The sequence below is a fragment of the Podarcis pityusensis genome, assembly GCF_964106645.2.
Source record: "Podarcis pityusensis genome assembly, chromosome: 9".
Lineage (NCBI taxonomy): Eukaryota > Metazoa > Chordata > Lepidosauria > Squamata > Lacertidae > Podarcis > Podarcis pityusensis.
This window is the reverse complement of record NC_138034.1, coordinates 6,231,103-6,255,075: the sequence shown is the minus strand read 5'-3', so window position 1 is coordinate 6,255,075 and position 23,973 is coordinate 6,231,103. Positions and strand designations below refer to the sequence as shown.

Sequence of the window (23,973 nt, the reverse complement as noted above, 5' to 3'; positions counted from 1 at the left end):
CCATTTTCAACAGATAAGCTGAGGTATAAGACCAGGGGGCAGACTGGATAGGAACAGGTAAGTGGAACGAGGAAGGAAAAGATTTTGCGTTTACTGGGATCCCCGTGAGATTAACAGCAAAGGCGACCGCATCTCCCTCAGGTAAGTATGAAACAGGACTCAGCACCCACGGTTTCTCTGCCTGATCCTTCCTGTTCTGTTTGTTTCCTTTCTACTCTGTAGAATGACAGAGCTGTAGAGTTGGAAGGGACCCCCAAGGGTCATCTAGTCCAACCCCTACAATGCAGGAATCACAACTACAGAATCCCTGACAGTTGGCCATCCCACCTCTCTTTAAAAAACCTCTAGCTTATGATCAGAAGGAAGGTGAGCTGTGCTGGAGGCTGGGTGAGGGAGGAAAGGGAAGGCTGTAGCTGAACGGGGGAGCACCTGCCTTGTACACAGGTCCTGGGTTCAATCCCAGATAGGACTGGGAGAGGCCCCTGCTGAAAATCCTGGAGAGCTGCGGCTGCCCACCGGTGTGGACCACCCTGAGCCACATGGACCAAAGGTCTGATCTCATACAAGGCACCTTCTTGAGCTCCTAGGCTAAATTCAAAACGGCAGCCTGGGCAGTTGGAGGGGCCTTGGCACAGCAGCAGAGCGCAGAGGTTGTTCCTGGCATCCCCAGGTGGAAAGTAGCAGTTGTCCGGAGGCCCAAGAGCGGCTGCTGGTCAGGGTAAGCAATGCAGTGGGCTAAATGGACTGACGACCAGACTTGGTCTATGGGCAGAGTTTTGCTAGAGAGTAGCTGTAGCTCAGGGATGGAGCCTGTGGTCTGAATCGGAACACAGGAATCATTTCCAAGAAGCTGTAGGACTGAGCAGCTGCACAGGAGCAACTGGAGAAATGGTCACAATCTTCCCTAGACCCTGAACTTCCCACCTTACATTCCAGGGAAATGGGGTACCCACCCGATGCTGCTGAACTACAACTCCCAGTGGCTCCAGCTAGCACAACTAGTAGTCCAGGATGAGGGCAGCTATAGTCCAGAAACATCTGCTGAGCCCCATATAGGCTACCCCGTCATGATTATTCATTTCACGGATATACCCCCTTTCCTTCAAGCAGCTCAGAGTGCCATACGTGCAAATTTTATATGGCAGGGGGGAAAAGCAAAGATAAAACTAGAAGTAATGATGGGCCCAAAGGAAAGTGGAAGATTCGCAGTGCCAGATTTAAGAAAGTATTTTGAGGCAGCGTGTTGGATAAAAAAATGGATATTATTAAAAGATAATGAAGTCCTAACATTAGAGGGCTGGGACAAACTATACGGCTGGCACAGCTATTTATTCTATGACAAAAAAGAACAACATAAAAAATTTACAAATCACATAGTAAGAAAGGCTCTATTGGATATCTGGGAAAGAACAAAAGGGGAAATTATTGAGAAAACTCCCCAATGTGTTTCGCCAGTGGAAGCAACTACAACATTAAAGAGTAATGTAAAAGAGACTTGGCTGACATTTAGGGAAATATTAGAGGATGCAGACAGAAATACTAAATTAAAAACTTACGAACAATTACAAACATTTGGAATAAATTGGTTACAATATTATCAATTAAAAGCAACATATGAAAAAGACATAAAAAGGGGGGGATTTGAAAATAAAACCTCAAAATTAGAAAAGGAAATATTGCAGAGCGATCAAAAAATACTTGCAAAAATTATTTGCAAGATTATTAATGAAAACCAGCTTAGAACAAGAGACGAAAGGGGAAAACATGTTAAAATGGGAGCATGATTTGGGATATGAGATAGATCTGGAAAGATGGAAAACTTTTTGGGAGGAAAACATAAAATTTACTGTGTGTGATTTATTAAGGAAGAATTTCAGAAAAATTCACCACAGATGGTACTTAACCCCTGACAGACTGTCAAAAATAAATAAAAGGAACAACGACAAATGTTGGAAATGTAACAGAACAAAAGGTACGTTATACCACATGTGGTGGACTTGCCCAAAGATTAAAACCTTTGGGGACATGATTCATGATGAAATAAAAAAATTGATAAGGACATCACACACAAAAAAGGCAGAGGCATATCTATTAGGAATTCTAGATAAAGATATCCCAAAAGATAAGACTAACTTATTTCTATACGCGACAACAGCAGCAATAATTTTGATTGCTAGCTATTGGAAAGAGGAAAGCATCCCAACAAAAAGAGAATGGTTGGGGAAACTTTGTGAGTACCTGGAATTAGCAAAATTGACAAATATAATAAGGAGAAAATCCAAAACTATGGTTATGAAGCAATGGGAGTGCTTAAATGATTATTTACAAAACCAGGGCTCAACTACAAAAATCTGGTTGTATTTAGAATAATCTTGTGTGTAATATAAAAAATACAAAGTGAGACATGAAGGAAATCAAAAGGGAAAATATGAAGAACAGAGGTTCTGACGAACGGATTATTAAAAACGCGTGAGGTAAACGGTGGAAGTCTTACTTTCTTTTCAAAAGAAACAATTTATTTAAGGTAGATAAGGACAAGATGAAATTATACAATTGAATATAAATAGAGATGGGAAACGGCTATGTATTGTGAGTACTTATCTACTTTTAAAAATTTTCACATATGATCTTTTTCTTTTACTTCTTTATTCTTTCTTTGTTCTTTTTTCCTTTTTTCCGATATCTTATCTTTATCACTGCTTTATTGTAAACAGCATTTTATAGAGGTATAAATAACTGTAAATATGAAAAGAGACAAAATATTCTCAAATTCTTTTTCCATGGTTAGATGTATTTTCTTTTTCTTTTGTATTTTCTTTTGTTGTGAATATGTATGTCTTTTTAATTTGTACTTAATAAAATTATTTTAGAAAAAGAAAAAGAAAAACAGGTTGCCATACGTGCCCCCTGCCCTGCTTTAATCTTCACAACAACCTTGCAAGGTAAATTATCCTGAGAGACAGTGACTGCCTCCAGGTCATCTGGTGATTTGAACCCAGATCTCCCTGGTCCTGGTCCAACATAACATCTGGATCAGGAGAAAGCTTTGGACCGGTGTCTGGATGCAGTGGTGGACTGGGCGAGGGCCCATCATCTGTGCTTGACTCGTGGGAAGATGGGGGCTCTATGCAAAGGTAGCTCCCATGTTCGGGAAATTGGCAAGTTACCTGTTCTGGATGGAGTTGCACACCCTCTGAAGAGGCAGGTGGGATGACATGGAGAAGATCTGGCACCATGTCTTCTAAAACAAGATGCCGGTGGCCCCCTAGGAACATCTGGTCTTGTTTAGCAAACATGCAACAGTGAAACTGTGCGGTCTAGTTACCCCTGCTTCCAATTTGTTTTTATTTATTCATATACCGCCACCCTCCTCTCATCAAATAAATCCTTTGTTTTCTCTTCTGAACCTTCCGATATTCAGCTTCGTTGGATGTCCACAAATTCTCATGTCACAAGAGAGGAAGCAAAACTTTTCCTGTCCAATTTCTCCACGCTATGCACAATTCGTTAGAAGCCTATCGTGTTGCCTCTTTCTTTCTTTAAACCAAAAAAGGCCCTAATGCTATTTTCTCATAGGACAGAAATATCAAATACTTCAGCAATAGAAAAAGATTTTTAAAATAGTAATAAATTAAGCAGTTCAGAACTATCATTAAAATGACTGGCTAAAGGTAAAGGGACCCCCTGACTGTTAGGTCCAGTCACGGACGACTTTGGGGTTGCGGCGCTCATCTCACTTTATTGGCCGAGGGAGCCGACGTTTGTCCGCAGACAGCTTCCGGGTCATGTGGCCAGCATGATTAAGCCACTTCTGGCGAACCAGAGCAGCGCACGGAAAAGCTGTTTACCTTCCTGCCGGAGCGGTACCTATTTATCTACTTGCACTTTGACGTGCTTTCGAACTGCTAGGTGGGCAGGAGCAGGGACCGAGCAACGGGAGCTCACCCCATCACGGGGATTCAAACGGCCAACGTTCTGATTGGTAAGCCCTAGGCTCTGTGGTTTAGACCACAGCGCCACCCACCTCCCAAGGAAAAACCTGGCTACTCAAGAAAAATTAAAATGACTGCATAAAAATGTAACAGATGGGGCAAATGCGGCTTTATAGAATCATAGAATTGTAGAGTTGGAAGGGACCGCAAGGGTCATCTAGTCCAACCCCCTGCAATGCAGGAATCTTTTGCCCAATGTGGGGTTTGAACCCACAACCCCGAGATTCAAAATCTCAGGCTCTACTGATTGAGCTGAGTTGTTGTAAAAAAATACACGTGCTCTTTTCCTAAAATGGTGGAACAACCTGGTAAAGAAAATGCTTGTTAGTGTGATGTGAAACTTTTTCAGAAAATCAAACCTCTGCTTCTTTAGAATGGGCTGAAGTTTGAAAGTGACTGCAGAATAGTTTTAGTGAGAGAAGCACTGTGACTCCTCACTCATGAGAATGGGTGGCCGTAAAGGGGAAATAGCAGCTTTCTTGCCTTGCCTTTGGGCAAAAATGGCAATGCAGAGAGAAAACGGGCAGCACTGATTTATCAGGGGGAGGCAAAATGCAACTGTCTGTGCTGGGTAAGTTGACCAAACCAGGGGCAAATTGAGTGGTGCCATCTTAATTCATATTGACACCAGAAGGCACCTTTGCTGTATTGTTCTCAGAGCCTGATGGCACTTTTCTCCGTCAGGCAAGCCTCTCTAAATGTGTAAAGTTGACGTGTATTCCAAGGAGTAAAAATTTTTTCTATGTGTACGTACTTAAACGCCAGCTTTGTTTGCATTTGGCAGATTTCTTAGCTTGATTTGTTTCTTACTTCTTACTCATATGGATAATTCTAAAGTGCATTTTTAGAGAGTTGCACTCTCAAGGTGGATGAAGCTGGAGAATACATTAGTGTTGCATAGCTTGTCTCTAATCTCTGTTGTCTAAAGTGTCTCCACCCTTGTGCTAAAGCAGCTGCCTGAAGTCTGTCCCGTCTTGCATTCCCTACAGATCCATTCAAAATGGCGGAGGATGAGGTTGCCGCTCTGGTCGTGGACAACGGCTCTGGAATGTGCAAAGCGGGATTTGCGGGAGACGATGCTCCACGGGCCGTGTTCCCCTCCATCGTGGGGCGGCCCAGGCACCAGGGGGTCATGGTGGGGATGGGCCAGAAGGACAGCTATGTGGGGGATGAGGCACAGAGCAAGAGGGGCATCCTCACCCTGAAGTACCCCATCGAACATGGCATCGTCGGCAACTGGGATGACATGGAGAAGATCTGGCACCACACCTTCTACAATGAGTTGCGGGTGGCCCCCGAGGAGCACCCAGTCTTACTCACGGAAGCCCCCCAGAATCCGAAGGTGAACCGTGAGAAGATGACGCAGATCATGTTTGAGACTTTCAACACGCCAGCCATGTACGTGGCCATCCAGGCCGTACTGTCGCTCTATGCTTCTGGCCGCACCACTGGGATTGTCATGGACTCCGGGGACGGGGTGACCCACACGGTGCCCATCTATGAGGGCTATGCCCTGCCTCACGCCATCAAGCGCCTGGACCTGGCTGGTCGTGACCTGACTGACTACCTCATGAAGATCCTGACTGAGAGGGGCTACAGCTTCGTCACCACGGCCGAGAGGGAGATAGTGCGGGACATCAAGGAGAAGCTCTGCTACGTGGCCCTGGACTTTGATCAGGAGATGGCCACAGCCAGCTCGTCTTCCTCTCTGGAGAAGAGCTATGAGCTGCCGGATGGGCAGGTGATCACCATTGGCAACGAACGCTTCCGGTGCCCTGAGGCCCTCTTCCAGCCCTCCTTCCTGGGCTTGGAGTTGGCTGGCATCCATGAGGAAACCTACAACTCCATCATGAAATGCGATGTGGACATCCGCAAGGACCTGTATGCCAACACGGTGCTCTCTGGTGGTAGCACCATGTACCCCGGCATTGCTGACCGGATGCAGAAGGAGATCACGTCCCTGGCCCCCAGCACGATGAAGATCAAGATCATTGCCCCGCCAGAGCGCAAATATTCGGTGTGGATCGGGGGCTCCATCCTGGCCTCTCTCTCCACCTTCCAGCAGATGTGGATCAGCAAGCAGGAGTACGATGAGTCTGGCCCATCCATCGTCCACCGCAAATGCTTCTAACAATCCAAGCAGCCAACCTCTTCTGGCCAAGTCAATATATATTGGGGCCTTGCTTTTATCTGTTGAATTCTGTCCTCTTGCAGGATATTTAGTATTTATCCAGTTCTTGATTTGGCTCCTGCATTGGGCAACCTTTGTCCACCGCTTCGCCAAGGCTTCTCCACAGCTGCACTCTTAATAATAATAATAATATATTATTTATACCCCAGCCACTCTGATTGATTGTGTACCACCTTTGCCGTTTCTTTTATCTGATTCATGTGGAGTTCAGTACTTTATTACTATCCATTTTCTCTGTCAAACTAAACAAGCCAATAAAGTCATGCTAAATGAAGTAAAAATTGGTGTGCTTCTTGTAGTAAACGACTCTCTTGATAACCACAACTTTTTGGAGCTAACACATAACATGAAGCCAATCTACTGCTCAGCGTTGCAGCGAGACAGATTGGGGGTACAGGGACCCACACTTGTGGTTTCTGCTTCACTTGTCCCCATGTCCTGCTGCCACAGCGTCCAGAGCTGAGCGGTAGTTTGGCTGAGCGTCACCTCCGGACACGGGCCTTATGGTTGGTCTCGCTCCAAACAGACCATGAGCTGTAGCCAAGGGTCGCTTGTTTACACTGACCCAGGGCTTACTCTGAGGAAGTTCCCAGGGTTACAATGGCTACAAATGCAATGCAGTTTGCTCCCTAAAGGAATCACGCCTCACATTCCCCAGCTTTAATCTGAGACATGACTGCTCTAAAAATTCGAGAATGTGATAAAAATGAATGCTAAGTTGTGAATTTAGCAAACGGGAGGCCTAATTTAGGAATATGACCATCATCCCATATCCCATCATCCCTGATCACTGGGCAAGGTGGCAGCAGCTGGAGGAAGTACCAACCTCGGGGGGGGGGGTCATTTAATAATTTTAAAAAACCTGAATATACAGCTCCATGCGAGTCAACAGTCAGCATCATTGAGCAGTTTATTTATTATAGATTGCATTTATGTATCTCCTTAAATGTCATAAACAGGGAAACCTCCATCCAACTCAAACCCACCTTGCAATATCTGTTTGTTTTATTAGCTGGATTAAATCTGCCTTTTAACAAGTGCCCCCAAAGTACCTGAACAGACAAATTCTTATAAACCACCATACGTTCTGTGCCTTATTAGAACACCGTTTTCTAAAAAAGGATAAAGTCGGCTGTGAAAACCGGTGAAATGGATGAAAATAAATACCTGGGAGAATAGGTGCAGGGAGGGAGCCCCAGAATTTGGGTTCCACAGCAGAGAGGCCCTGTCTCTGATAGCCATGGGGCACATTTTATTTATTTCATTTATTCTATGGTATTGTGATTCCTGCATTTCAGGAGGTTGGAATACTAGATGATCCGCGGGAGTCCTACAGTCAGAGACCGGCAAGGTCTAGAGTCCAACCCCGTGCAATGCAGGAATCAGCTGGACAACATGCTATATATATATATATATATATATATACATATATATATATCCGGGATCGAACCCGCAGCCTTCCAAGTGCAAGTTTCAGACGCTCTGCCTCCAGGCCACGGCCCCCCACGGAAGGTGGCGCCATAATCTGAACGAAGAGCTACTGGCGCGCGTGCGCACTACCTCTGAGAAGCGGCTATCAACGCTGCTGCGCCACGAGCCGTTCATATTTCCCGGAACGGACTCATCCTGACGCCCATTGGCTGTTGATTATGGAGTCCCGCCCGTCCACTCCTTGGCCCCGCCCCTCTCCCTCCTCGGCCCGCTTCTTATCGGTTGCTATGGTGATTATGCAAAAAGAGGCACCTGCCCCGCACTCTCAGCCTCTATGGTTGAGTCCTCGGTGGGGATCTCTCCCTCCTTTTTCTTTTTAGTGCCACCTTCATTTTCCTTTCCCCTCACTTTTTCCTGTGGAAACAGAGAATAATTACACAAAAAAACCCTCAGGCGGAGTTAATAAATAGCGAACATTTTACACATTTTAGTCCAAACTTCCGGTCGGAAGCGTCCCGTCTATGGCCGCAGACGGTGTCACTCTAGCTGCCGTCTCTATGGCGGGAGAGGCATGGAGATGGCAAGGGCCGGAGTGTATCGGAGAGCGAGCCATAGAGAAACGGAACAGAGCGTCGTCTCCGGAGTCGAGTGACGCGCCTCTCGAGCCGTTCCATTTGCAGGGAGGGGGGAGCTTCTCCCTGGAATAAGCTCCACTTAGCCTAACGGGCCTCCCATCCTCCCTTTCCCCCCTATTATCTTGTTATTCATTTAATAATTTAAATAATCGTCGCTCCCCCCAACCCGGAAGTGGTTGCTCGCCTCCCGAGTCCCCGTTGGTGACGCTACTTCCGGTGCTCTGTCAAACAGGTCCCCCGCACCGCCTGTGTCCTCCGCTTCCGGTCCGGCCGAGGGAGGGAGGGACCACGGGACGGGGCGGGGGTGTTTGGGGGCGCGGCTGAGGCGGCGGCTGCTGCTGCTGCGCGCGAGACCCGCCGGAGCGGGCGGTTGCCTGCCTGCCTCCTGGGCTGCCTGGCTGTTGAGGTCGCCGCGCTGAGGTAAAGAGGCGGCCTGTCGGCGGGGGTGGGAGTGAGGGGAGTCGCGGGGCTGCGGGAGTTGGCGCGGCGGGCGGCGGCCGCTCGTGAGGCGCGGAGTTGGCTGCGGGGAGCGTCTTGGCGCTGCCTCCGCCCGGCGAGAAGGGGCTTCCTCGCGAGTAAGCCGGCGGCCCTTCCTCCCTCAGGTTCGGGCTGCAGAGCAGCTGCTGGTGGCTCCGGGCGCGCGTCGACCTGGCGGTCTCGGCGGGGCTTCTCTCAGGACCGTGGCGGGGCCCTTGGGCGCCCCCGGGGAACGCGGCTCGCCCGCAGCCTCAGGCCGCGCGCTTCGGCGGGGCAGGAGCTGCACCCTCCGCCACGCGTTATCTGCCGACCCTGACTGAGAGGAATCCTATCCTGCTGCGCGGTCTTACTCTCGAGGAAGGGCCGTGGGGCGCCTTTGGGTTGCTCCACCTCCCATCCTATCGGGAGCCACTTTTGAGGAGGCATAAGAAAGTTCTCTATAGTCTGTGTGAAAAACAGCTAAGTTAAAAGAGATCCTGCACACGAGGCTAGTAAGCCCCTATTTATTACAGTGGGACTTATTTTCTCTGAGAGGGTTTGTTTGTGTCTGTTTGTTTGGAAAGCATAGAATTTCGTAGTGAGCTTCAGAGGGTGTAATGCCTTTTCTGGGAAGGGAAGTATACAAACTTTCACCATTGCCACAGTTTTAAGTGGAAGAATTCTGGATGCTTAGTTGTGTTTTCTGCTTCAGTTGAAATGCACCATGTCCTGAATCTGCTGCCACCAATTCAGTTCCACTTGGGATCTAGTGTCAAGGGGGTAGGAGAACAGTTTTGAGTTGTGGCTGTAATTTTATAGACCTATAACATTATAAAGCTTCTGTGATTAGAAGCTAGGTTAGGTGCCGCACAGTCTATGGAGAAGTGACTGTTGAACGCTCTGGTTGTGCCAATACAAACCATTAATTCATCAGATGGGGGTAAAGCTGACTATAGGAGAGAAGGTAGGGAAAAGGTTAATAATAACAGGGCTTTTTCTACCAGAATACCTAAAATCAGAGCAGCCCAGTTATGTGTACATCCAATCCCATTGTAGCTCAATTTCCAGCAAGCAGCAGTGACTCTCACCCCCCCCCATATATTTTTTCAGGTGTGGTTTTACCCAGTGCTCCCCCCACCCCCACAAAATAGGGGCTGGTACTCACCAAGAAGTTGTTGCAGTAAGTGTCAGTTTTTAACAAGAAAAGATGCCTGTACTCACCATGAAGTTGTTGCAGTAAGTGCAACAATTTTTAACAAAAGAGAGAGAAAGTGGGTGTGGGTGTGCACGCACGCACGCACTGGTACTGCACACCTCTGAGTACCCCCTGGCAAAAGCGCTGGTTTTACCAAGTTCTTTAGTACTGTTTTGGCTGTGAGCTGCTGTTTTTGGACATACACATTTGTAGATAATGTGTACTGTTAGTGAATTTTCTTATTTTTATTCATCATTAGTAGTCAACTTGATTACGTGTTACGTGAAGAAGGGGATGTGGGTGATGGAAACAAGTACACACATATATGATAAAGGACCCCTGAGCATTAGGTCCAGTCGTGGCCGACTCTGGGGTTGTGGTGCTCATCTCACTTTATTGGCCGAGGGAGCCGGCGTACAGCTAGCATGACTAAGCTGCTTCTGGCGAACCAGAGCAGCGCACGGAAACGCCATTTACCTTCCCGCCGGAGCAGTACCTATTTATCTACTTGCACTTTGACGTGCTTTTGAACTGCTAGGTTGGCAGGAGCAGGGACCGAGCAACCGGAGCTCACCCCATCACGGGGATTCAAACCGCCAACCTTCTGATCGGCAAGTCCTAGGCTCTGTGATTTAGCCCACAGCGCCAAACGCGTCCCCACATATATGATACTAGAGTATTAAGTGGAATGGGCAGTGATGTTGGGTGTGTTTTTCTCATAACATTCTGCAGAGGTTTTTTTTAAAGTATATTGGGGAGTGTATCTTGATCTTTAGGGTCTTTCATGGTATGCCCTGAAGAAGTGGCAGTACGGCGTCAGCAGGCTTTTCTTTCTCCTTTAAGGCTGCAGTCTGAAGTACATATATCAGGATGCAGGACTTGGTGGGGCTTACTCTGCACATAAGCATGGTTAAAGTCAGTGCACAGATACTGTTCAAAGATTGAAACGCAGATGCAACTGGATGTCCACAAATGAACACTACAAATCCAACCTGTATTTGCTGGGGACAGGGATATTTCAATGAAACAAAGGGTATGGCCAGCACATGCAATCTGAAATTGATTGTGCACATTGAAAATTGGGGGAAGCACTCTCGGGACTGAACTGCTATGATAGGGATTTGATGGTTGCCTGAATACTTAAGGTGTGGCTGCCCTTGCTCAGTTCCCTTTCTTTAGCACTGGAGGCTGGTAGGGTTTTGCATTCATGTCTAATTGTAGCCTTCGGCAAGGATGCATCCGTCTTGCTGGAACCTGCCAAGTAGAGTTGTTCTGGACCTGGGTGAGACCTGCAGGAACCAGAGAGAGAGCACAGCAAATGTTCCCACACCTGAAGTGTTTACTGGACACAGCAAGAGAATGCCAGGTCATGAATTATAGTATTGGACCTGTAGCACATGTTCCCTATTTGTTCTTTTGTGGATCTTCACCTGTGGCACTGTAGACAACTTACAGTAATGTCCTTAAATCATGTTCCAAGAAAAGTAGAGATTTTATAGATGTCACAGCTCTTTTATCCAAAATCCATAGTTGTCCTTGCAGTTTATAAACAGTATGTAAACAGTATGTCAAGTACTAGTTCAGGCATTACAAGATTGCTTGTGGCATTCTAATCTAACTGAAAGCATGGGGTTGGGATTGATGGGATGATTGCACTATGAGCTCTTGAGCATTTCTCCCTGACTTATAGCTAAGGGATTAGTTTGATTTTGATTTACTGTAGCTCAGCAGAACATTTGAGACGCACACTGGAAATTCTTGGTCTTCTTTTGGTTGTTTGGTGTTCTCCAAAATGAGATATGGGCTTGTTCTACTTGTTCTTGAAACTGCATACTTAGTCTTAGCAAAATAACCTCTTTCATTTAGAGAGAAGTTATTTTGCTAAATGTCAGAATACAATCTTAAGAGGCAAAGAAAAAGAAGCAAGTTTATTTTAAAGTTTTAGTAGATGGACGGGGGGCGGGGAAGGAAAGCGTCAACACTTTGTTCAGTTGCTGTTTGCATTTTGCTTTCTTGTATATTAAAATTCTGTTTCCTGACTATCCCTCTTGCCTTGTAAAAATGATGTGTACAAAATTCACACTGGGAGGTGAATTTTTTCATGAAGTGCCATCATTGCATATGGCACTTTTGGCAGGTTGTTCCTCTTATACTTTCTAATGTAAAATTTGATATGGGGAAGAAAATTGAAGTATTGCAGAAAATGGGAGCATAATACATTTAGTTCAACTATGTGTATTAGGCACAGCTACAGTAGGGGACAAGGAAAGGGGCTTCATGTCTACCTTATGTTTACCCTTGTAGAGAAGGGATCTCACCAGGACCACTATTACATTTAAAACCTGCAATCGCTAGCTTAGTTCTTCGTTATCAGGAGGTAACTTTCCTTGAGGAGAGTTGATGACATAATTACCAATTGCAAGTTTTCTTGGTGTATCTTGTGAACCATTTGATATTCGCAGGTTGTGATTGTGCTGTGTTTTCCTGCATCCAAAACTGTGAGGCTGGTCTTACTATTATTGGGGCAGTTGCTAAGGGAGAGTGGAACTCTTTCTTGGCACCCTGTTGTTGCTGCCCTGTTGATTGATAGTGCTGAGGCTTTTCTCTCGCCTCTTCTCCCCCCCCCATCCCTTTTCACACACGTTTTGCTTCCCAAGTTGTATGAATGAGGGGCCTGTTGCTGCAACAGTTTTGCAACTGGAGACAGAGTCCAAATGAGTATATAATTGTGTGAATACAAAAGTAGTGAAATCCCTAGCATGTACAGTAGTCACGTAAACAATAAGCTGCTGAAAAAAATGAAACTGGCCCTCTTCAGAGTGTGCAGATTGGGCACGCAAACTCTTGTGTCAGATGCCTTGTCACCTTAAGGATGTTTCCACATCTTTGATCTAATCAAAACTGATGCAAAGTTAGTTTCTTGTTTAAAAACATAATAAGAGCTCTTCTGGACCAGGCCAGTGGCTCATGTAGTCCAGCATGCTGCTCTCACAGTCGCCAACCAGAAGTCTGTAGGAAGCCTGCAAGCAGGTCCTGAGCGCAACAGCACTCTCCCCTCCGGTGGTTTCTAGCAAATGGAATTCAGAAGTATTTGTTTTATGACATTTTATCCCATCCTCCCACCAAGGAGCTCAGGGTGACGCGTGTTCTTCCCACCTTCCCATTTTATCCTAAACTGGTGAGATTGATTAGGTTGCAAAATAGTGACTGGTCCAGTGTCACCAAGGGAGCTCTGTGGCTCAGTAAGGGATTGTACCCAAGCAAGCCTCCTCACTTCTGGGCCCATACTCCAGACTGCACCACGCTGGCTTTGGCCAGCCTAATCTGATGCACTGACATAACTGGAGGCTGAAGAAAAGGAACAGAGAGAGTTAAAACAGCCCCTGTTAGCCCCTTGTTGAGTCTAAAAGACTCCTGCTTGGGTTTTGACTGCCAATGCATACAGACAAAGCTCCAGTTTTTCTTATGGTTCTTAAATACTATTGACTGATCAGATCAGTAAAATAGCAGGCAAAGGAAAAAGTTTATTTTGTATGCAAATAAGCTTCTGAATAAAGAGTCATCTGGGGCACTTGATTCAGGATAGGACTCTTGAGTACTTAAATAGGTCTCAGTGCTGCTTTTTACTGCTTGGATTGGATTTTGTTTCCTTTTAATTGTGCAAATTTTAAGTATTTTGGGTCTCATTGTGAAGAGATGACAAGAGGTATGGACTTAATAAAAATAGGCTAAAACCTAACACTCAAATATTTCGTAAATTTGACAAGATGGGAGGATGTTCCTTTTGCACAGATCATGAAGCTGGTTCAGGGGCTACACTTCATTAGGGAGAGGAGTTGTAAATGAAAAGGTGCCAAATATGCAGTGAAATCTGGGACTGAATGGCGTGGTTTCTCATTCAGGGGGCGGGGGAATATGAGCTTTGCTTTTTTTCTTCTTGTCCTGGTGGGAGGACTCCTGGTGGGAGGACAGCGGCAAGTAGCTTACACAGGTCAATATTTGTTTTTCAGATTCCACTGCTCTCCAAAGGCTTTGGCTGGAGTCTTCTCCAGCAGAACTCTCACCTTATCGCAGCCATGTTAACAGCAGGATGAAACTGGAGGCTGTCGTGGAGCAGCTGCAAAAGCAGAAGCAGCAGCAACAGCAAGCAGCCCCTCTGCAGATGGATTCCAGGGAGAGGCAACAGAGGCAGATGAGGGAAACCCAGCTGCATTATGCCCAGCAGCTGACGGTGCAGCAAGCTGCCCTTGGTGCCACATCTGGAAAGGCTCCAGGTGGCCCCCTCCTTGGTCCTTCTGCCCGAGTCCCACCTGTGCTTGGGGCTGCCCAGACGTTTGATCAGAGCAGTATGAACTCGGAGGAGGAGGAGGAAGAAGAAGAAGAGGAGGAAGAGGAGGGAGGAGAAGAAGATTTGGAAGATGGTGACCTTGAGGATGATGCACCAAGAACTGGGAAAGAGTCATGTTCCGCTTTGAAGTATTTTCATGCTTCCAAAGTTGCCCCCCACAACCAAAGAGTGGCTTCTTCCTCTAATCCTCTGCCTATTCTAGGGGGGCAGCGGGGACAGCAGGGAAAGGATGAGCAGGGTAATGAGTCTGCCAACCCTCCATATTGTGGTTCATCATCTGGAAGGCAGGCCTGGAGGCTGGATGAGCAGCTCAAGCAGGTCAGTAATAGTGGTTGTTACCCCTGCCACCCGGGTTGACTGTTGGTGGTCCTGGAAGCAGGCACTTCCCTTGAGGGATTCCGTTGGTGCAGCCTTTGCCAACCTGGTGCCCTGCAGATATTTTGGACTGCAATTTCCATCAGCTGGTCAGGGCTGATGGGAGTGGTAGTCTAAAAGCATCTGCAGGTAGTAGGTTGGCAGAAAGCTGTGTTAGAGCTTGCCAAATGACTGTTTTGGGCAGATCAAGTATCAATCAATTAAATCTTTATTACGGTCATAGACCAGCATAAGGGCAGATCAAGTAGTTTACCTGCCTATAAAATAATAGGAAAGACTGCAGCACTGTGGTGAAGGCTATTGCAGTCCAATCCCTTGAGAAATGTTAGTTCTGAAAAGGGGGAAAGGTAAATCATAGAATTGTAGAGTTGGAAGGGACCCCTGACAGTTCATCTAGTCCAACCCCCTGCAATGCAGGAATCTCAACTAAAGCATCCAGGACACATGACCCTCCAACCTATGTTTAAAAACCTCCACCTTTCATGGGAGTCTGTCAAACTGCTCTTGCTGTCAGTTCTTTCTGACATTTAGTTGGAATCTCCTTTCTTGAATCCATTGGTTTAGGTCCTTGCCTCCAGAGCAGGAGAAAACAAGCCTGCCCCATCTGCCATGTGACAGCCCCCTAGCCATTTGAAGATGGCCACCATGTCTCCTCTCAGTCTCCTTCCTCCCAGGCCAAGCGCATCCAACTCCCTCAACCATTCCCCACAAGACCCTTTCTCATCCTGGTCACCCTCCTCTGCATACATTGCAGCTTCTCAATATCCTTCTTAAATTGTGCACCAAAACTGGATACAGTATTCCAGATGTGGTCTGGCCAAGGCAGAATAGAGTGGTACTATAACTTCCCATTAACCTAGACATTATACTTCGATTGATGAAGCCTAGAATATCATTAGCTTTTTTTGCTGCTGCATCACATTGTTGACTCGTGTTACGCTTGTGGTCTACTAAGACCCTTAGATCCTTTTCACATCTACTACTAGCAATCCAGGTGTCCCCCGACTTATATTTGTGCAGCTGGTACCTGTGGGCTGTCAAGCAACCCCTTTGTAGCTTTTTTCAAAAACAGAAGGGAAGCCTTTTGCTTTTTGCAGCTCCTGCCTGCCACTGTGGGCCCAGGAAGGGAAGGTGAAGTGCATGGCAGGAATGTGGCGAACCCTCTGAGCACACCTTGGGAAGTCTCCCCTGCTCCCTTAACAGTTTCCATTTGCAGCTGATGCTGGCAGCTTTGGTATTGTTGGCTGGAGAGTAATGGGCACTCTATACTGCTATGTGTGACTCTTCTGTGGTCAAAGAGCTTTTCGGGTGTTGCAATTCAAATCATGCAGTGTGATGCAACTGGCAGACGTTCAGCCAGCCTGCTGAGTCAATTGTAAATTGGTCTCTAGGTGTTCATGAACCATCTTGCATGGGGGTTGGCTGACCTTTAGTTGCACATCCTCTTTGCTTGTTGCTGAGGAGTGATTACTCTAAATGGTTCTAGAGAATTAGCACATTGGTATTTTACAGCAAGTACAAAAGACGCGGGTGGCGCTGTGGGTTAAACCACAGAGCCTAGGACTTGCCGATCAGAAGGTCGGCGGTTCGAATCCCCGCAACAGGGTGAGCTCCCATTTCTCAGTCCCTGCTCCTGCCAACCTAGCAGTTCGAAAGCACATTAAAGTGCAAGTAGATAAATAGGTACCGCTCCAGCGGGAAGGTAAACGGTGTTTCCGTGCACTGCTCCAGTTCTCCAGAAGTGGCTTAGTCATGCTAGCCACATGACCCGGAAGCTGTACGCCGGCTCCCTCGGCCAATAAAGCGAGATGAGTGCCACAACCCCAGAGTCGGTCACGACTGGACCTAATGGTCAGGGATCCCTTTACCTTTATCTTACAAAAGAAAAAAGGAAAAATCCTGTGGTACCTTAAAGTTGAGCAGTTTTGCAGTAGCATCAGTGTTTGTGAAGTATAGTCTATTTCTTGCTCCTGATGAAATGTCATCCTCAGGTGAGAGAGAGAGATGACAGAAGTGTGTGTGTGTACACACACACACACAGAGAGAGAGAGAGAGAGAGAGAGAGAGAGAGAGAGAGAGAGAGAGATCTGTGTACCCATGTGGGAAGAAAACACAATAAAGGTCATAGCATGAAATAGGTTCAGCTTCTGCCATTTCTGTGCATGGATGAAATGTATACAGATTAGTCCCATGACCATTCACAACGGCAGTAACTGGTGTTTCAGTGAGCACATCTGCAAAAGGAGCAGGGGGAGTGTCAGTCAGGTGGTGGCAAGCCGTCTGGCAAATGATCATTGGCCCTCCACAGATAAACTGCACAGCTTAGTTGAGCTTTTGATGTATAGAAATCCTACTGGACAATTACCATATCACAACCTGCTCGATATAAGCCGACCCTGACAGAGGTGTGCAATCTGTGTCATTGTAAATAGTGTGATGTGAATTCTGTCATGCTATGTGAAGGTGCTGTGCTGGCTGTTCAATGTGAGCAGTCCCTAAATAATTCCAGAAATTCCTGGCCTTTAATGTTATAAATAGCTAATGGTGAAGGGAGTGCTGGGTGCCAACGGTTTGCATTCCTGTTTGTTTACTTAGAACAATAGAATTGTAGAGTTGGAAGAGACCCGGAGGGTAATCTAGTACAACCCCCTGCAATGCAGGAATCTCAATACGCTGTTCCCCATCCAATTTGAAACCATACTGGACCCTGCTTAGCTTTGTAATTGGGCTAGCAGTTTTACTGCTTCACCACTAGGTGTTTGTTTGTGTGTTTGTTTGCTTTATTTTGGGATTTTTATTCTGGCATTTTACTTTACAGAGTTTTCATATTTAGTTAAAAACAATACATACCTTTAAAATAAAAACATTCTAAACAATAAAATAGCATATATTAGGCAAACTGAAAACTAGGGAGAGTGTCACATTAGTAACAAACAAAAATGAAAAGGTCTTCAGCCTACATTGGATGGTCCAGAGAGGGGGCTAAGCAAATTTAACAGAATCGTTGAATTGTAGAGTTGGATGGGGTCCTCAGGGGTCATCTAGTCCAACTCTCTGCAATGTGGGAATTACAGCTAAAGAGTCCTTGACAGGACCAGCCAACCTCTGTTTAAAAACCTCCAACAAATGAGAGCCCATCACCTTCTGAGGGAGTCCATTCTACTGTTGAGCAGCTCCTACAGCCAGCAAGTTCTTCCTAATCTTTAGTCGGCATCTCCTTTCTTGTCATTGAATAGTTTGGTTCTCCCATCTGGAGCAGGAGAAAACAAGCTTGCTTCATCTTCCATGGGACAACCCTCTAACTAGTTGAACATACCACCTTAGTCTCCTCTTCTCCAGGTGAAGCATGTAGCCTCATGAGACGTGGTTTCTAGCCACATCTGGAAACCACATCTGGGCATTGTACTCAAGTAGGCCTTTCCCTGTGTGCCCACCAGCTGTGCTTCTGATGATGGCAGGATACACAGAAGGATCTCTCTCACTGACTTCAGTGGACAGCTGGTGTGTATGGGGAAAGCTGGTTCTCTTCCGTTTCCTAAGCCCACCTTGCTTAAGACTTTAATGGACATACTGAGCAGTTTCAGCTGTGCTTGGAAATAGACCCACAGGTCGTGCAACATGCTTCAAGGCCTGGGTTTGGTCAGCACTTTTCACAGCTATAACCGAAGTTCCTGAATGCCCTCCAAAATCAGCCCACGTGGAGTTTGTTACCAGTCATCCAGCCTTGATGACCTGCAGCGGTTCTCAACCTGTGGGTCCCCAGATGTTGTTGGACTACAACTCCCATCATCCCTGACCACTGGTCATGTTGGCTAGGAATGATGGAAGTTGTAGTCCAACAACATCTGGGGACCCACAGGTTGAGAAACACTGAAAAGGCATGTTTCGCAAGGAGGACAGTGTTACAAGCCAGGACTGGTCAGCCTACGGTACTCCACCTGCTGTTGGGACTCCCTCTCCCAGCAGCCCCAGCCATCATGGCTACTCATCAGGGAAAATGGGGGTTATCTGCCCATAGCTGAAGGAGCCACAGGCTACCCACCCTGTTTCAGGCTATGGTGGGCAGTCGCTCCAGAGCATTCATGGCCACATGAAATAGTGATGGCTACTAGCTTAGTTGGCTTTGAAAGAAGGCTAGGTAAATTCGCAGGAAACATCTGTCTTTGACTGTTGGGCATAGATCATCAGGGACGCAGGTGGCGCTGTGGGTTAAACCACAGAGCCTAGGACTTGCCGATCAGAAGGTCGGTGGTTCGAATCCCCGCCATGGGGTGAGCTCCTGTTGCTCTGTCGCTGCTCCTGCCAACCTAGCAGTTCAAAAGCACGTCAAAGTGCAAGTAGATAAATAGGTACCGCTCCGGTGGGAAGGTAAAGGGCGTTTCCGTGTGCTGCTCTGGTTTGCCAGAAGCGGCTTAGTCATGCTGGCCGCATGACCTGGAAGCTGTATGTCGGCTCCCTCGGCCAATAAAGTGAGATGAGCGCCACAACCCCAGAGTCGGTCACGACTGGACCTAATGGTCAGGGGGTCCCTTTACCTTTACCTTTACCATAGATCATCATATGTAAACTCCAGGTTGATTTAGAAGTTGATCAGGAGGCAAAGACGAGGGCTTTTGCCATCATACCCTGCTTATTGGCTTCCTTAAGGTAGACCAGCTCCCCTCACCCCATATCCTTGGCAGAGCCTAATGAGATTGTAGTCCCACAACATCAAATGCTTACCCTTGTGCAGGTGGAAGAAATGGAATCATTTGATCTCTCTTGGTAATGTTCTTCTGTCAGATAGTTAGCAAGTTCTCCTTAAATGGTGTTTTACATTGACCAGTACATATGTTTGATCTAAAAATGGCTCTCTGCTGCATTAACTTCACTTGAAATTGACACTCTGAACCAAAATGTGTTTTTGGCATGATGCCACTTTCCCCGTTCTTCAACCTCATTTTAAAACTCGAGCTCCATCCCACTGTAGCTAGTCCTGTTTTCAGTTGCTAAATACTATTGGAAGGCAGGCAGGTGGTGATGCCTGGCTGCTTGGAGTTCCATTCAGCCTCCCACAGTCAAGTAAATAATTGTAGAGCACCCTTGCAGACAAAAGAGCTGGCTCAGCTTATGACACAGGGGCGGGGAGAATCTTGTCAGCACAAAATGAGGAGGGAAGGGTTGGCCGCTTGTCAAGGGACTGGCAAATCCCCAAAGGAAAGCAGAGGGAGCCATTTCGGCTTTTTATCTCCCCTAAGCTTCCCGGATCCATCTGGGCTCAGTCGGCTACAGTAGGATGGTTATTATGGCCGGCTGCAATTGAGCAGAGGAGAAATGAAAACTTTGCAGGGGAAGGGTGTTCCTTGCAGAGGTGTGGGCCCCTCTCCAGTTGTAGGCATAGCTGAATACTTTCTCAGGTTACCAGGGAGAAGAAGAAGTGCAGAGAGAATTGCATCAAGTTCTGTTCACTTGGGGTAACATTTCACAGCAAGTTACATAACTCTTCCACTGCATGTTTAAAATGCTTGTGTTTACATTTATATGACTTTGTTGCATAGAAACAGTGGCACAGATTTTCAAGCAGATAAGTTTATCTTAATATGTGTACACTTGTGGATGTTTGAGTTCTCCATCAGATCCATTTAAGATGTGTCAGATTGAGGTCAAAAGTGAAGAAACAGTCTTGAAGTCCGGAATCTGAATGTGGTATGGTATGGGTTTATTATTATTTTAAGCCTTGCACATGCAGCGCAATGCTCAGTTTAGATGCTGATGATGAATTTGGAATCTGAAACATCTCTGCCATGAACATAACATCTCCGAATGCTCTCACACACAAATTTATGGCTGGAGGAGAAAATGTGATGTTCCTAGGACAGTGTTCAAAATAGTCATGTCCATGCATTGAAATTTGTTATTTATTTTCTCTTGATGTCCCAAGTCCATTTGTTTAGATAATATGAATTTTAGTCTGCTTGGGACAGAAACTGCTGTCTTGTTTGTTGCACTCTTTGCAAAGTTCTGTCACTGTATACTGACTAAAACATCTAGAATGTAGCTAAGCAGGCAGAAGCAAGGTTGATTCTGAGTGACTGGGGCCATTCGTGTCTCTGGGACAGGACACCTGCATCTATCCCAGTGGCCAGTATTAAGGATGGACAGCAAGTCTAGCCTTCATTGCAACCAGGGCTTCTTTTCAGCCGGAACTTGCTGGAACTCAGTTCCGGCACCTCTCAGGGGGCTCCTTTGCTATTCTAGGAGAACAAGGAAGGTGTCCATGGTGAGTTCCGGCACCTCTTTTTCTAGAAGAATAGCACAGATTGTAACCAAGAATGCCATTAGGTGTGGAGATGCGCAGCAACTATTTACTTAGTTGAGAGAAAATAATAGAGGTGGTGGTACTTGGAGCACTGCTGGGGTAGAGGCAAGTGCCCTGTCCCAGAGACATGAGTGGTCCCAGTCCCTGAAAATCAACCTTGCTTCTGTCTTCTGAGCTACATCCTAGATTCAGTTTTGTAGCGGTTGCTGTGGAAAGTGAGGGATGTGTGTGCAAAGATGTGTGATCAAGCCGGTGTCTGGATGCAGTAGTGGGATGGATAAGGTCTAATAAACTACGTCTGGATCCTAGCAGGATGGACACTGTGTCAGTGAGTGGTTCCCAGGTCTAGGAAGTAATTCAGACGCCTGTGCTGGACAGGGTTGCTCTCTCCCTGAAGGAGTAAGTGCGTAGTTAAGAGGTGCTCCTGGATCCAGCTCTGTTGCTGAATGCCCAGGCGTTCTTGGTGGCTAGGAGTGCCTTTTACGGCCTTCAATTGGTAAGATCACTATGGTCAGTCTTGGATTGGGTTAGCTTGAGCACAGTTGTCCATGCATTGCTAACCTCTTGGTTGGATTACTACAATGCACCATGTGTGGGGCTGAGTTGGAAAGTGCAGCTAGTGCAAAACCAAATGACTAGGTTGCTGGGGCGGGTAGCAAAATAACCTCAGCCTGCTTGCAGGATTTGTGCTGGTTGCTAATCCACTACTGGACAAAGTTCAAAGTGCTTGTACCAATATATTGGTACCCTTTGTTGGTACCCTTTACAGCTCAGGACCAGGTTACTTGAGAAACTGCCTTATCCCTTAAATGCTCAGGGGATAGTTGCAGTCTGTAGGACAGTTTCTCCTGCAAGTTCCAAAGATTTCAGAATCCTGCTCCATAGTAACCTGGAGCAGGGCTTTTCTGTGGAATAGTATTCCTGTCAGAATAAGACAGGCACCCACTGTCTGCAATTTCCAGAAACAATTGGAGACATTTTTGTTCCAGCTGGTTAAATGGGTCTTTGCCACGAGTGTCTAGTTTGTATGGTTTTATCATAGGTGTGTAATATGATATGTGTAGCATCTGGGAGGGACTTAGTCAGCCTGCAGGCTTCATTTTGAAAATGAGTCTCTAAGCTGAGCTCATGGTTACAGCGTAAACCTAGTATTTGTTGCCCCCACTGCTGACCTGCCCACTCTGGGTAACTTGTGTGTTGAAGAGTTCTGGAGAACTAAGCAGCTTGCCACACTTTTGTGACATTTTGGTTGGTCCCAACTGAGGCGTTGCCTAACCATGGATTTTAAAGTTGTTAAGGAAGTCTAACGAAAGAGTCAACTGGTCAACTACACATGCAAAATTTAGTGTATTTCCTTTTTTGTCACACTTAACCTTGATTGGTTTCATGTTTCTCAGGCATGTAGAAAGCCACAGGAGCTTTCACACCACTTGCTGGGGGGGGGGGAGTAGGATTTCCCAGCTCTTATTATTATACTTATTTCTTTATCTTCTGCCTTTGCGCCAGAAAGGGACTCAAGGCAGCTCATTCAACGTATAACAGGCAATAGAAGGTGTACATCGGGGGGCGGTGTCTGTGTGGGAGAGATAATTACTGCAGCATTCTTCTTTGCTAGTGCTTAAGAGCTTCCAGCACAGTATAGTAAACCTGATCTTATCATAGTGTTGTACTACAACAGTTTTTCTTTTTAACAGCATCTGGTTCACTTCCGAGGGCTCCTCTCTCCACCCACAGAAGGAATTTCTGCTGCTTCCCCAGTAATCTTCAAATACCCCCCCCACCTCTCTCACTTCTGTGTGTGTGTGTGTGTGTGTGTGGCAAAGCTGGTGGGCAAAACCAGAACAGATCCTTGGTCAACCTTTCCTTGTCTCAAAAGGAGTGCTTATTCCTGAAGAAACCACCACTTTAGATATTCAAGCCTTGCTATTTTCTAAATAAATAGAATAGACAAGGGCGGGAGGGGGTTACAGATCAAAGAGGACTAAAATAATGAAGATGGTTAGTCTGGGATTTGAAGAGCCATTGTCAGATATGGCTGAACCTCTTAATTTTCACGGCATTCACATTTTCAAATGGTTCTACATTCACTGCTGCTCCCATAACCTCTCAGTGGTAAGAACAATTTTCACAAATTCAGGCTGATGATTGGAGAAGGCTTTGGCCTTTCCCTGCCTGAGATTCTGGTTCAGCCATTGTGATTTGTACTTGAGGGCCTTGAGACTGGGCTACAGCAGCAAGCTGTATGTGAGATTTGCTCATGTAGAACAAGGTGGACCACAAGCTTAACATGAGTCAACCGCGTGAAGCAGCAGCAAAAAAAGCTAATGCTGTTCTAGGCTGCATCAACAGAAGTATAATGTCCAGATCAAGGGAAGTAATAGTACCACTCTATTCTTCCTTGGTCAGACCCCACCTGGAATACTGTGTCCAATTCTGGGCACCACAATTTAAGAAGGATGTTGACAAACTGGAACGGGTGCAGAGGAGGGCAACCAAGAGGACCAAGGGTCTGGAAACCAAGCCTTACGAGGAATGGTTGAAGGAGCTGGGTATGTTTAGCCTGGAAAAGAGGAGACTGAGAGGAGGTATGATAACCATCTTCAAATATATCAAGGGTTGCCTGTCACATGGAAGTGGGAACAACTTTGTTTTCTCCTTCTCTGGAGGGTAGGACTCAAACCAATGGCTTCAAGTTACAATAAAGGAGATTCCAACTAAACATCAGGAAGAACTTTCTGACAGAGCTGTTTGACAGTGGAACAGTCTCCCTCAGGAGGTTGTGGACTCTTCTCCCTTGGAGGTTTTTAAGCAGAGGTTAGGTTGCCATCTATCATAGATGCTTTAGTTGAGATTCCTGCATTGCAGGGGGTTGAACTAGATGACTCGTGGGTCCCTTCCAATGCTACAATACTATGATTCTAAGACTAGTCACAAGTTGTTCCTAAATGCCATGGCACTTTTTTGACAGGGTGAAACGCATCACAGCAACTTAAGCAACTGCAGGGGATGTTTGCAGCCTTTCTGCTCTTAAGTTTGTTTCTGACATTTATAG

General features: G+C 46.3%; 2 protein-coding genes across 3 annotated transcripts in view; both read left to right on the top strand.

Annotated features, from left to right (window-relative positions):
• LOC308484873 (actin, cytoplasmic 3) lies at positions 1-6,297 on the top strand. The gene is made up of 2 exons (XM_081020132.1): positions 1-141; positions 4,982-6,297. Exon 2 carries the CDS (start codon positions 4,993-4,995, stop codon positions 6,121-6,123), a length of 1,131 nt encoding a protein of 376 aa, XP_080876258.1. The 5' UTR covers positions 1-141; positions 4,982-4,992; the 3' UTR covers positions 6,124-6,297.
• A 2,245-nt stretch (positions 6,298-8,542) lies between these two features.
• The window catches only part of ARID3B (AT-rich interaction domain 3B), a 56,595-nt gene continuing 41,164 nt past the window's right edge, over positions 8,543-23,973 (top strand). The window contains exons 1-2 of one of the 2 annotated variants that reach the window (XM_081020025.1): positions 8,543-8,669; positions 13,911-14,566. In XM_081020025.1, the coding sequence (XP_080876151.1) occupies positions 13,991-14,566 (576 nt within the window). In that variant the 5' untranslated portion in view covers positions 8,543-8,669; positions 13,911-13,990. Of the gene's footprint in view, positions 8,670-8,802; positions 8,825-13,910; positions 14,567-23,973 lie in introns of those variants that run through there. The other variant, XM_081020026.1, reaches the window with a different exon arrangement.